A 15,109-nucleotide genomic window follows, 5' to 3' on the forward strand; every position below is an offset into this window, starting at 1 on the left:
ATCCCGCATGCTGCATGGCACAGCCAAAAAAAAAAAAAAAGACATTGATCCAACTCTCTGGCTTATGTGTTAAAGTCATACCCAAGAGGACAATTGAGTACTCAATAGGGATTATTCTTTTACCTCTTCCTTGGCTCTTTGGAAACAGGAATAAAGGTAACAAAAAATGTGCCTCTCCCCTGCATCTCGATCAGCAGAGAGATTCAACGTTGTAGAAGAGGTCATGTTAATCAAGTGGTTGCCTGGATCTTGAAGTAATAAGCGAGTGAAGACGGCCTATTAAGAAAAACAAATAAACAAAAATACTAAATCATTGCAAAGTTAATTTATTTTTAAATTTTTTGATGTATTTTTTATTGAAGTATAGTTGATTTACAATGTGTTAGTTTCAAGTGTTCAGCAAAGTGATTCAGTTACACACACATATATATATATTCTTTTTCAGATTCTTTTCCATTATAGGTTATTATAAGATATTGAATATAGTTCCCTGTGCTATATAGTTGGTCCCTGTTGTTTATCTATTTTATATGTAGTAGTGTGTATCTCTTAATCCCAAACTCCTAATTTATCTCCCCTGACCACTGCAAAGTTTATTTTAGAACATCAAGATATAAAAGATAATTCTGACACAGGTTATTATGAGAATCACAGAACACAGAACAAATGGGGAAAAAAGAGCTCAGTGTATCATTACTTTAGAAAGTATTACATATACAAATCTAGTTGTTTATGTAGTTATCCTAAAGCAAGCTTAAGTGTCTAGCATAGCCCCTAGCACAGAGTAAGCATTAAAAGAATATTTGTTGAATGGTGTGGAGAATCGGAGATTAAACTCGTATGTGAAATCTACTACTCTGCATCACTGCTGACCTCACTCAGACTTATATAAACACAGTTTAAATGTACTGGGTTGGCCAAAAAGTTCGTTTGGGTTTTCCCATACCATCGTACGGAAAAACCCGAATGAACTTTTTGGCCAACCCAACTATAAAGTTAAACTACAAGTTGTCAAGTCTTCCCTATCAAACTTTTATTCCTTTAATGTTAATTAGGCACCTGTAAGGTAAAATGCATTGTTTTGATTTTGGAAAAGATATAAAAAAAGAGATGGACCTTGGCCTTGATAAATTAGTGTCTACGGGAGAGAGAAGACAGGTTCATAAAGAAGCCAAGACATGAGACAAAAAGAGACAATTCCCGTAAGAGATGCATGGAGATTACTGCCGGAGCCCAGAGGAGAAAATAACTCCTACTTGGCAAAACTTTGTAAACAGGATGGCATTTTAACTAGGTCTTAAAGGATGGGTAGATTTGGACATGGGACCATGGTAGATGAGAAGATTCCAAAAGAGGAACACCACAAACAGTGTAAGAGATGGAGCTAAGCAAAGCCATGGTTGGAGAAAGGTAAGCAGAGTTCAGCTGCAAGGTTAATTTTTGCTGAAGGCACATGTAAGGAATGTTAAGAATGGTACCTGCTCTACGTTGTTCATATCAAGCCAGTCTTGATCTTCCAGGTCTACTGCCATTTCTTCCAAATACACACAACGGCTGGGGATGCCATTCCCACTTTTCAGGCTTGGGTCACCTGGGAAATGGTTTTAATCTGGTAGGTTAAGGATAATGCTTCTGTCTTATACAGACAACTGATCTTGATGGCATTTCTCCTGAACCCCAAGTTTGACTCAGGTAACATCAGAATGATCTTGACACACAGAGCAGTATCTAAAGATTTAAATCTTTTTTACCCCTCAAGAGTATGTGCTTTGTTATAAACCTAACACCATGATATTTAAAGAGTAAATCCCAGACATCAGCACTAATTCTGGGGTTTAACTACAGATAGGGCACAGAGGGGAAACACTATCTGACCCTTCTTGGGGCTTTCATCTAAATGTTTAGGTCACCTCTGAGAAGAAAATGGATTTAGCTACCATTCCCATTTCCCTTTTAAGGTAGTAAAGGCAGTAGCTACATGGCCCAGTCAGTATCAAAATAGAAATGAAAGTTGTATCTGTGTCAAAATTCTGCTTTAGGTCACATTAAAAGCTTCCTTGAAATATAAACCCTGTGTTCCAGGGAGTATGATGGGTTTGTTTAACCATCAGATACAATAAGTTTCTAGGAGCAAGTCCCTAGCCCAAGCAGGAAGGGCAGAGTAATAAATACACTGGCTGCAAATATGTAACTCACTGTTGTCCAGAGTGATGAGGAAGATCCTTTGGATCATGTGATTGATGTTGAGTTGCTCACATATTTCCTGCTGTGAACGGAATGAGCGGCTAATCTCAGCCACAGAGTAATCAAATTCATCCAGGCTCTCTGACACACTATTATCTGAGTCATCTGGGCTGGCTGGGAGTTCATCTGCCAGAAAATGTAAGTCATTAACAGTTACAATGCTCTCTTTAAGAGAAAACCAAGTACACATGATAAATGTAACCAAAAGGAGGATAATTTTGGGTGTTAAACAAGTTAACTATCTAATTAGTGAACATCTCAAGTCAGGCAACATCTTTTGTTTTTTAAATTAAGGTATCATTGACATATTAGTTTCAGCTGCACAACATAATGATTCGACATTTATATATATTGTTAAATGATCACTACAATAAATCTAGTTAATGTCTGTCACCATACATAGCTACAAATTTTTTTCTTGTGGTAAGGATTAAGATCGACTTTAACAACTTTGAAATACACAATACAGTATTGTTAACTACAGTCACCATGCTGTTCATTGCATCCCCATGGATTCTTTATTTTATAACTGGAAATTTGTACCTTTTGAAACCCTTCACCTATTCTGCCCATCCCCCCCCACCCCCCCCCGCCCTGCCTCTGGCAACCACCAATCTATTCTCTGTATTTATCAGCTTGTTTTTTTTTTTTTAAATATTCCACATAAGTGAGATCATATGGTATTCGTCTTTCTGACTTATATCCCTCAGCAGAACGCCCTCAAGGTCCAACCACTGTCCACCTGTTGTTGCAAATGGCAAGATTTCTTTCTTATTTATGGCTGAATAATATGCGTGTGTGTGTGCGTGTATGTGTGTGTGTGTGTGTGTGTATGTAATTACATCGTTTTCTTTATTCATCCGTGGATGGACCTTTAGGATGTTTTCACATCTTGGTTATTGTATACTGATGCAATGAACATGGGGGTGCATATATCTTCTTGAATTAGTGTTTTTGTTTTCTTTGGATAAATACCCAGAAGTGGAATTGCTGGATCATATGGTAGTTCTATATTTATTTTTTTTTAGGAACCTCCATTCTATTTTCCATAGTGCCTGCACCAATTTACAATCCCAGCAACAGTGCACAAGAATTCCCTTTTCTCCACATCCTTGCCAACACTTGTTATTTCTTGTCTTTTTGATAATAGCCATTCTAAGAGGTGTGAGGTGGTTTTGATTTACATTTCCCCAATTAGTGACAGTTTTTTTTTCATCGATTAGTGATGTTGAGCACCTTTTGATGTACCTGTTGGCCATCTGTATGTCGTCTTTGGAAAAATATTTATTCAGATCCTGTGCCCATTTTTAAATTGGACTGTTGGTTTGTTTTGCTATTGAGTTGTATCAGGAAACATTTTAAATACAGAATTCTGAAATCCCTGGTTATAAAATCTACATTTTAAAAACCAAAAGTTTTATTCTTTATACTCATAATTAATTGTATTCCAAAATGCCAATAGTAGCAACACTATCTTCCCTACAGAATCCTAGTGGGCAAAGAATTACCCAATAGATCAGTATGCCTTTAATTATATTAAATATGGCTTGGGGCTTCCCTGGTAGCACAGTGGTTAAGAATCCGCCTGCCAATGCAGGGGACACGGGTTCGAGCCCTGGTCCAGGAAGATCCCACGTGCCGCGGAGCAACTAAGCCCGTGCGCCACAACTACTGAGCCTGTGCTCTAGAGCCCACAAGCCACAACTACTGAGCCTGTGTGCCACAGCTACTGAAGCCTGTGCGCCTAGAGCCCATGCTCTACAACAAGAGAAGCCACCGTAATGAGAAGCCCATGCACTGCAATGAAGAGTAGTCCCCGCTCACCGCAACTAAAGAAAGCCTGCGCACAGCAACGAAGAAGACCCAACGCAGCCATAAATAAATAAATAAATAAATGAAACCAAAAAAACAAAACTTCATAGACTAAAAACTATCCTAATGGTTCTTTTAATGGGCATTTCTCTAATTATTAGTGAGACTGGATTTTTTTTTTTGGCTGCACTGGGTCTTTGTTGCTGCACGTGGGCTTTTCTCTAGTCAAGGCGAGCGGGGGCTACTCTTCGTTGTGGTGCGCAGGCTTCTCACTGTGGTGGCTTCTCTTGTTGTGGAGCATGGGCTCTAGGCGCATGGGCTTCAGTAGTTGTGGCTCGAGGGCTCTAGAGCACAGGCTCAGTAGTCGTGGCGCACGGGCTTAGCTGCTCTGCAGCATGTGGGATCTTCCCAGACCAGGGCTCGAACCTGTGTCCCCTGCATTGGCAGGCGGATACTTAACCACTGTACCACCTGAGAAGCCCGGGACTGGATTTTTAAAGTAACTTGATTATCATATATAAATCATTTCTAACTTTTTTTTGGCCGCACTGTGTGGCATGGCATGCAGGATCTTAGTTCCCCAACCAGGCATTGAACCCATGCCCCCTGCATTGGGAGCACATGGAGTCTTAACCACTGGACCACTAGGGAAGTCCCTGTTCCTAACTTTTGTTGTTTTTCCAATGAGTTACTTTTTTCTTATTGATTGTATCCTTTTATTTTTTATAAAGCAACTTACAAGAGCTTCTCAGAATGGCACTCACGCTAAAGGGGTATATAAGTACGTTGTTCATTAAAAGCTACACACAAGTCTGCATGTGCTTTTTACCTCTACTGACAAAACAGTTAACTCTAAAAGTCCAGGCAAAACTCGCAGAAGCAAGAGTTGTGGGACTTCCCTGGTGGTCCAGTGGTTAAGAATCTGTCTTCGAGGGGCTTCCCTGGTGGCGCAGTGGTTGAGAATCTGCCTGCCAATGAAGGGGACACGGGTTCGAGCCCTGGTCCGGGAAGATCCCACATGCTGTGGAGCAACTAAGCCCGTGCTCCACAACTACTGAGCCTGTGCTCTACAGTCCGTGAGCCACAACTACTGAGCTGCAACTACTGAAGCTCACGCGCCTAGAGCCCATGCTCTGCAACAAGGGAAGCCACTGCGATGAGAAGCCCGCGCACCGCAATGAAGAGTAGCCCCCACTTGCCGCAACTAGAGAAAGACTGTGTGCAGCAACGAAGACCCAATGCAGCCAAAAATAAATAAATAAAATAAATTTATTAAAAAAAAAAAAAAAAAGAATCCTCCTTTGAATGCAGGGGACATGGGTTCGATCCCTGTTTGGGGAACTAAGATCTCACATGCTGTGGGGCAACTAAGCCCGTGCTCTAGAGCCCATGCCCCACAACTAGAGAGCCTGTGTGCTGCAACTACTGAGTCTGCGCGCTCTGGAGCCTGTGTACCACAACTAGAGAGAAGCCCTCACACCGCAATGAAGATCCTGTATGCCGCAACTAAGACCCGACGCAGCCAAATAAATTATTTTTAAAAAATAATAATAAATAAAAAATAAAATAAAATATCTTAAAAAACAAAAGAAGCAAGAGTTGCTTCACTGTGGTGACTTTAGTAAAAGTGAAGCTCAATAAAGGAGACCAAAGGTTTTGGTAGAGTACTAACTGCTGGTGGAAAACGGGTTAGGTCAGCTGGCCTGACTAACTCACTGTAAACAAACTAAGACGATGAGGTGCCAAAATAGTAACAGAAGGGCATGCACCTGACTTGTCCCCACTGCCTGGTGCCTGCAGTGCTCCCAAACCTAGCCAGCCTTATGTCTGTTTATAGCCAGAAGGATGAACATTCTGTCACTCTATTCCTATACCACTCTATTCCCTTCTGAATTCCAAGAGTAATAGGTGCTGATTAGCAAAATTTCCCTCAACCACATACTTAAAAACTTTATTTTCTCATTTCCTTATTTTTCTAACTCCTCACTCTCCATTCTCTCCTACAATCTCTTAATCCAGGGTTTCCCATTCTGATCCTATATATTAGAAATCTGGGAAAGTTTTCAGAGGCGGAGACTCAGAGCTGCCTCTTTCTATCACATGAAAAAAGTCAGCATTACATGTTTTTCTCCCTTGTTTCATCCATCACTTTGTCTACTACTCATGTGTCTTCCCCTGACCTCCTTTTTCTTTTTTTAAAAAATTTTTAAAATTTATTTTTGGCTGTGTTGGGTCTTCGTTGCTGTGCGTGGGCTTTCTCTACCTGTGGTGAGCAGGGGCTACTCTTCGTTGTGGTGCGTGGGCTTCTCATCGTGGTGGCTTCTCTTGTTGCACAGCATGGGCTCTAGGAGTGCAGGTTTCAGTAGTTGCAGCACGCGGGCTCAGTAGTTGTGGCTCACGGACTCTAGAGCACAGGCTCAGTAGTTGTGGCGCACGGGCTTAGCTGCTCCGCGGCACGTGTTATCTTCCTGGACCAGGGCTTGAACCAGCGTCCCCTGCATTGGCAGGTGGATTCTTAACCACTGTGCCACCAGGGAAGTCCCCTGACCTCCTTTTCATTCAATCCTAATCAGAGAGTAAGGCCACAACTTAGCTACGTATCTGAATACTTCAGAAATAAACAAAATAAAGGGAAAATATAAACATTTCTCCTTTCCTAAAAACAATCACACTATTATCCTTTTTGGAGGAGGGAGAAGGGGAGCGATTTCTGGCTTGAAAGATCGTGAAAACCCTCAGAAGACGAATACATTTGAGAAACAGCACCCTACTTCTAGTCCATATGTTACCTTATAGGAGGGAGCTGGACTTGATCTTAATTTTGGTCCTAGATGAGGAAAATCATTGTTCTGATTAGTAAGATATTATCCTAATTTTCTTCACATTAAGGTTAAGGATCAGATTTTCCTAGATGTCTGTTCTGAAAGCAGTAAGTTATGAAAGTGGCCACTCTATGGAGTGAAAGAAACGTTCTGCTTGAGATAGACTCTGAAGCACTTGGCTTAAGAACAAATCTCATTTATTTCTCTACAGGCCAAAAAGCTTTTAAAATTCTTCCTTCAACACATCTGCTTTCTACAGCTGCATGTGACTTGCTTTCCGCACCTACGCCTATAACCTCAGTTTCCTATGTGAAAAAAAATTAGTATCTTTGTTAAGTATCTTTCACTAGGTGATTTTTAAAATAAAAGAGCTTGACAGCTTTGGGATAATGACTGGCATTTGTTCCTCTGGAACCACCTGTTATCTGGTCTCTTTTTCATGCAGGGGATAGGACAGGGAGAAGAACCCAAAACAAAACAAACAACAAATACGAACAAAGAAAACACTTCTGCCCTAAACTTAAATTCTATTTGCAATTAAGGACCCAAAGAATACTTAATTTGGGAAGACCCCATTCTCGGTCATCTCATCTGCCGCTACTGGCTCATCCACTTACCAGATTGCTGCTTCAGCTGCTCTTTTTGGATTGCTGCAAACTGCTTGGCATCAGCCAGGGAGCCAAAAAGAGCAGCAAAGGGGTTACTTGAGATGTTGTTGTTATTCTCCTGGTCTGTCATTTCACTTTAAAGTATCCTCCATCCAGACCTAGGGGGAGGGGCTATAGAAAGGACAGGTATTAGACGCCGAAGGGCAGATAACACAACAGTTATAATATTATCATAGTTGTTTCTTCTCCCATTTCTTGAATACATTTTAAAAGGGTTTGGGTAAGACCTGCCAACTCCTATTCCAAGATTCAAGACAATTTTTGGCAAAAAGGTTACAAACCTACCAACTGGACAAGTTGGCTTGATTTGGGGGTGGCTAAAACCAAAAAGCTTAATAAATGTTCAGCTGGAATGCATTTATCTGTTGACATGTTTCTATTTACTATACCTTTAAAAAATAGATTACATAGAAAGAATTATTGAAGTCAAAGAGGAAACTCAGCTACTAATTGCAACAACAATGTGGCACTTAAAAGTAATAGGACAAAAACTATGGATTTCCCATAAATCCCTAGGCTGGTCGACTAGTCCTCACTCACCATGAGCATAAGGTGGTGCTTGCACAGGATTCTGTGACTTAAGAGTTGGAGCTGGGAATTCCTCAGCTACACAGAAACTAAATGTAAGTCTGTATGTCAGATGTGGAATTGCAAACCAGGACAGGAATCAGATTAGCAGCATATCGTGGGTTTTAAATCTATATTAAGCAATCTATCTCTACTTCTAGGCTTATGACTACAGATATTTTTTCCTCTAAAAACTAAATGGTCTTTGCTTAATTCTATATTTAACTTTCCCTATTTATCTGACTTTTTACAATACTGAAGAAACACAAATTCCTAACGTACAATATGAAATAGACATATACCTCAAAGGTATTTAAAGGAGCTGACTGAGCCTGCATTTGCACTCTTCTGACTACATTTCCTCATCCAAGCGCCAAGGGGACTCAGTGGCACAACGGGATGAGCAGAGCTCCCTGAAAGGCTTTCTCCCCTTTCTGAAATTTTAAGGCCACAGCATAGAAATACAACCCTGAAAAGGGTGAGAAGAGACAAAGGGTATGAATACTCTGCTTACAAGGATGCTGAATTGCTACAAGGACAGAGGCCTTAGAAGGAGTGGGGTCAGGGACACAAATGTGGGAGAAAAAAAAGAACGTTCGGTCTACCTTTAATTAATTGAGTTAAGACTCCTTACACAATCCTATTAACAAAAGCTAATGCAAGTCGGAAAAGTTCCCCTTATTTTTTGGAGGAAGAGAGACTAACACTTTTTGACACTTTTGAGGCATCTCTACTAGTTGCTTCATGCTCCTCTGCCGTGCTTTCTGCATAAGAGCTAATGGCTACTGAGCTGTAATGACTCAGGCAGACAGTCTAGTCTCATCTCAGCATGGTGCTGGGCTTTACTGCTTCAAGGAACTGAACTGTTAGATGTTGCTCTATGTATTTTACTTTTTACTATGTATAGTTTAGTTGAGCTTAATAATGCAGAAAAGAAAGACAGCATATTTACTGTTGGAATTAACAATCCTTGAGAGGTCTTTCCTCCCATTTAAACATTGCATAAGCTTAATTATTACCCCTAATTCATGTAGAGGCACCAAGAATTGTGTCACTGTTAGCTGACCACCACCCTACCTCTATTCTGAGGTACCCAGAGGAATGCAAAAAGTGTAGTGAGCTCTCGTTACTTTTCTGTCTGCAAAACATCAACCTTTTTTTTTCAACATGACACCCACACTTTTCCTTTGGGGATCCAACCCATTCCCGGTCCATGTGTACAGAAGGGGATGACCTTACCCATTAGCTCTAGAAATGGGCATATGAATCTGGCCTGGCCAAAGAGAATACAATATTCTCTGGCCAAAGTGACTGATTCAGGAGTGGGCACAAGACCCTAGCAAGGCCTAACAGAATCAATGAACACCAGCTACAGGCCTTTGGCTAAATCTACAGAAAAGGGGACTCTTTTTTCCTGCTTGGGTTGTTAGGCTAGTAAGATAGGAAACTGGAGTTGCCATCTTTCTACCATCTAGAGAAGGCCTAGCCTAAAACTAAGCCAACATGTAGGAAAAGAGATGTGAGATGGAAAGAGTCTTCTCAGTTATAAAAAAGCCAGTAGATTTCCCTACATTGTGGAAGCCAGTACAACTGAAAAGAGTTCAGATTAGTACAAAGGAAATGCATCACCTGCACCATCTATGCAGAAAGGAAGTGAGTTGAAAGCTAAGAATCAGAACATAGGACACAGGCTCTTAAGACTATCAAGAGAGATAAAGAGGATTTATCATCACAAATGGCATTATTTCCTCCTTTCAATAATATACTGTTGCAGTATATAAAGCTAGCTTCCCACTACATTTTACCTATATTAACAGGATTTATAACTTTCTACACTGTATTCCTAATGTAGATCTTCTATCTTACTAGAAGGTAAGCAATTTGAATACAGGTTCATATCTGATTATTTTTTTCTTCTGTACCTGGCATATTCCGTAATCACAAAATCCCAAATAAACATGTATTGAATGATTCAATCTTACATGTAATTACTCCTGACCTTCTTGTAATCAATAGCAGCACCCATAATCCTACTTCAAGGTAAGGGTTTTACTGTTTGTCCTGGGTTGCAGTGGAAGGTCAAACTATTGGGCCAGACAATTGTGGCTCTTTGGTATCTCAGAACGTGTAGAATAGAGAATGGAAATAAATCTCTGTTGTCATCTATGCTGTCTTTTTGAAAAACAAAAAGGGCTTTGCCTACCTCACTAAGCTCAACTTTCTCATATGTACTTCAAATCTATTTGAAGTAATAGTGCAAAAACTATTTTCATAGAAAAATAGCTAACACTGTGCAACCAGGAAAATTTTACAGGAAAAGGGAGGACTGATCACTTGATGGGAACCTTTGTGGAGATGTCAGTTTAGATTTGTTCAATGATCACACAAATGTAAAAAGAGTACCCACTCCAAAAGAAAGGTCTGATAAAATGGAAACTTGATATTTTGTTTAGTATTCAATGTCATCAGGAATTTATAATCTCCTACTTTCAACTGCCATACAAAGATAAAGTACTACCCTGTTGTCAGCCTTTGGCAAATAACCAATCCATATAACCACCAATCCTTAGATGTTTTTGGATTTGATTTTTAAAAGACGTCCTCTTTATTTATTTATTTACTTTTGGCTGCACGGCTTGCAGGATCTTAGTTCCCCGACCAGGGATTGAACCTGAGCCCTCCGCAGTGAAAGTGCCGTAGTCCTAACCACTGGACCGCCAGGGAATTCCTCAAATATGTCCCCTTTAAAAACACGTTTCCCTCTTTTTTTTTTTTTTTTAATAAATTTATTAGTTTATTTATTTATTTCTGGCTGTGTTGGGTCTTCGTTTCTGTGCGAGGGCTTTCTCTAGTTGCAGCAAGCGGGGGCCACTCTTCATCGCGGTGCACGGGCCTCTCACTATCGCGGCCTCTCTTGTTGCGGAGCACAGGATCCAGACACGCAGGCTCAGTAATTGTGGCTCACAGGCCCAGCTGCTCCGCGGCATGTGGGATCTTCCCAGACCAGGGCTCGAACCCGTGTCCCCTGCATTGGCAGGCAGACTCTCAACCACTGCGCCACCAGGGGAGCCCACGTTTCCCTCTTATATACATGCTGCAAGACTCTACATTTATAAAAGCTGTCTATCTCCAGTCCTACAAAATCCTCTCACCCTCCCCTGATTCAATCTTTTGTTTATAAAGAGTACTGCTAATCCCTTAAGGGGCACTGTCAGCTTTTAAAGAGGTGAGCACATAAATGTTTTAACATCAGATTTGGTATTGCTTTTAAACAGAAATACTTGGAATACTTCACAAAACTAGGATTGTCAAAATCAAGCTTTAGGGTTTCCCTGGTGGCGCAGTGGTTGAGAATCCGCCTGTCAATGCAGGGGACACGGGTTCGAGCCCTGGTCTGGGAGGATCCCACTTGTCGTGGAGCAACTAAGCCCATGCGCTACAACTACTGAGTTTGTACTCTAGAGCCCACGAGCCACAACTACTGAGCCCGTGCACCTAGAGCCCGTGCTCCACAACAGGCGAGGCCACTGCAGTGAGAGGCCCACGCACTGCAGCGAAGAGTAGCCACCACTCGCCACAACTAGAGGAAGCCCACGTGCAGCAACGAGGACCCAATGCAGCCAAAAATGAAATAAATCTATTTTAAAAATCAAGCTTTATTAAATTATACTCCATAAGATCTCTTTCCTGGTGAGTAATACATAGATCAAACCAAAAAAGGAATTAAAAAAATGTTTTCATTGTTACACATTCAGGCCTCTGTTGTGGCAACAGATCCTTCCATCACATCAGCAAGCTAGAAGGATCTCATCAAGTCGCAACGCACACAGCATTCCTTCCTGGGTCCCATTTTATCTCAGGACGGCTCCCATGTGAGACCAAAACAGACCAAGGCAGTGAGGCTAAACATATCCTTGTTCTGGGAGTGAAAAACTGAATCCAAAGAGAAGACCCATCAAGTATAAGCTCCTGAGCTCTGGTTACTCAATTTTAGAAATGTCTTCTAAACCCAATTGCTGAGGGAGCAAGAAGCAGAGTGCTAGGAGAGTTTTGAGTGGTGAACTGATCACTTGCCTTAAGAAATATCAACACCTTGCTATACGGATTCGGCTGGTTTGACTACTGCGACTCGTGCTTAATTTTCTCTTCTTTGGCACCTAGCTATTTGTTGTCTACTCTTTATATTTTATCCCTCCAGGTTCCATAAGGGATTTGCGGGACGGAGGGAGACCCACCCACTCGGCGCACGTTCTAGAGAAAGGAAACCAAAGATAATGCAAGGCCAGGATTCGGCCTTTTCCAGGAGGGAAATGGCAAAGAGGGGCAGAGATGCCAGAAGCTGGAGCACTGTAAGGGGTTCCCAAAGCAGACAGGGTCGAAGTTCGTGAAGGAGAGAGACAGTGTTTAGGAAAGCACAGGAGAAGGCATTTGGAGGAGGTAAGAGAGCAGAGGTTTGGACTGGCATTCGACTAGGAGAAAAAAAATCCCATTGTAGACTCAACGATCCCCTCCCCTCCAGCTATATCCTCTCTTACCAGAGCCTGAGGGCCAGCAGCGAGAACACGACTGAGTCTCAGTGGCCGAAGGGTTCCCACTTCCGACTCAGCACGGCAACCGGAGCTAACGTCATGATAAGGCGCCGGGCCTTGTGGAATCTCATCTGGGCGCCGGAAGCTGGGTGTGTCGCCCTACGCTGGAATCGGGCGCGCAAACATCCCCACTGCGCATGCGCTAACTGGCTTGGGCGGGGCGGAAGTGGCCGGAAGTGGATTTGGGGTTGAATTGGGGGCGGGTCAGGTTGAGTTGGGAGTGGATTGTGGTGGAGCTCACTGGGCTATGCGGCCCTCCGAAACCCATGTATCAGCAGCAGATATGACTTGGTGAACCCTGGCACTGCTAAGGCCTCTGTGGACTTAACGCTAATTGTCCCACCGATCTTAGGCATTTTTGAAACAGCTTCTGTAACTCTTCATAGATAATTATTATCTATGAAGCAATAACAGTAGCATTAACAATAACTGAAAGTTGTGAACTGTTATTACGTACCCGGAAATGTGTTAAGATATGCTTTGATTGGAGTGCAGTTTTCTTATTTGTAAAGTGAAGACGAGTACATCCTAAAGGTTACTTTGAGGTACACAAAGGCAAAAGAAGCAGCATACTTTTCAAGCACGCAAGTGAAAAGACAATTCATAGAGTGATAGAAAATATTTGTAAATCACATATCTGATAAAAAATTAATATCCAGTTATATAAAAAAGCCTATAACTCAACAACGAAAAACCCAAACAACTTGATTAAAGAATGGACAATGGGCTTGAATAAGCATTTCTCTATAGAAGATATACAAATGGCCAATAAGCACATGAAAAGAAGCTCAATGTCACTAATCATTAGGGAAGTGCAAATTAAGACCACAATGAAATATCACCTCATACCCATTAGGAAGGTGATTATGAAAAAAAAATAGAAGATAAGTCTTGGTGAGGATGTGGAGAGATAGGAACCATTGTGCATTGCTGATGGGAATGTAAAATAGTGGAGCACTTTGGGAAAACAGTTTGGTGGTTCCTCAAAAAGTTAAACGGAATTATCATATGATGCAGCAATTCCACTTCTGGGTAAATACTCCAAAGAATTGAAAGCAGGGACTCAAACAGATACTTGTACACCACTGTTCATAACAGTATCATTTGTAATAGGCGAAAGGTGGAAACAACCCAGAATGTCCATTGACGGGTAAATGGACAAACAAAATGTGGCATATACATACACATTATTATTAAGCCTTAAAAAGGAAGGAAATTTTGATAGTTGCTATGAACCTTGAGAACATTATGCCAAGTGAAATAAGCCAGACACAAAGGGACAAATATTGTATGACTCCACTTATATGTGGTACCCAGAGTAGGCAAATTCATAGAGACAGAAAGTAAAATAGAGGTTACCAGGGGCTGGGGTGAGGGAGGAATGGGGAGTTATTGTTTAATGGGTAGAGTGTTTCTTCAGGATAATAAAAAATTCTGAAAATGAGAGTGGTGATGGTTGCACAACATTGTGAATGTACTTAATGCCACTGAATAGTATACTGTAACATACACAGACACACACACCAAATGTTGAGCAATCTTAGAGTGCCTATTATGTTCCAGCATTGTTCTAGCTCCTGAAGCTACAGTAGTGGAAAAAATATACAAGTTTTCCTGGAGCTTACAATCTGGTGAGAGTGGAGTGGTAATGTAGCATTTAAAATTAATGTGCACAAGGTGGATTATTCAATAAATACTTCCAGAATAAGTGGGTAGCTATGGATTTAAACGTTAGTCAAGATATTAGACCTTTACACTAAAATTAATTCAAGATGGATCAAAGATTTAAATATATAAAGTGAAACCAGGAAAATGCTAGAGAATTAATGGGAGAAGTTTTGTAAAAGAATAATCTAAGAATGGGAGAAGGCCTTTCTAAATAAGAAACAACCCAGAAGCCATAAAAGAACAGTGACTTCTTCTACAGTCAAATATTTGTAAAATGTGTATAGAAAACCAACCATAAGTAAAGTCCAAATCTAAATAACAGCACTGGAAAAATATTTGCAACTAATGCCACAAACAAAAGATCTATTTTTCCAAATATGTAAAGGGTTGTTGCAAGTCAGTAAGAAGAAGATCAGGGGCTTCCCTGGTGGCACAGTGGTTAAGAATCCGCCTGCCAATGCAGGGGACCTGGGTTCAATCCCTGGTCTGGGAAGATCCCACATGCCACGGAGCAACTAAGTCCGTGTGCCACAACTACTGAGCCTGTGCACCACAACTACTGAAGCCCGTGCGCCCTAGAGCCTGTGCGGCACAACTACGGAGTCCACTCGCCACAACTACTGAAGCCCACATGCTCTAGGGCCCACATGCCGCAACTACTGAGCCCGCGTGCTGCAACTACTGAAGCCCGTGCACCTAGAGCCTATGCTCCGCAACAAGAGAAGCCACTGCAATGAGA

General features: G+C 41.4%; 1 protein-coding gene across 1 annotated transcript in view; it reads right to left on the reverse strand.

Annotated features, from left to right (window-relative positions):
- UBE4A (ubiquitination factor E4A) overlaps positions 1-12,770 on the reverse strand; it is a 34,512-nt gene extending 21,742 nt beyond the window's left edge. The window contains exons 1-5 of the mRNA XM_036860552.1: positions 12,649-12,770; positions 7,496-7,657; positions 2,197-2,370; positions 1,479-1,591; positions 124-276 (exon numbers count right to left, since the gene is read on the reverse strand). Of these exons, the coding sequence (XP_036716447.1) occupies positions 124-276; positions 1,479-1,591; positions 2,197-2,370; positions 7,496-7,616 (561 nt within the window). The 5' untranslated portion in view covers positions 7,617-7,657; positions 12,649-12,770. The remainder of the gene's footprint in view (positions 1-123; positions 277-1,478; positions 1,592-2,196; positions 2,371-7,495; positions 7,658-12,648) is intronic.
- Positions 12,771-15,109: the final 2,339 nt, after the last annotated feature.

Source organism: Balaenoptera musculus, chromosome 8 (genome assembly GCF_009873245.2).
Source record: "Balaenoptera musculus isolate JJ_BM4_2016_0621 chromosome 8, mBalMus1.pri.v3, whole genome shotgun sequence".
Classification (NCBI taxonomy): domain Eukaryota; kingdom Metazoa; phylum Chordata; class Mammalia; order Artiodactyla; family Balaenopteridae; genus Balaenoptera; species Balaenoptera musculus.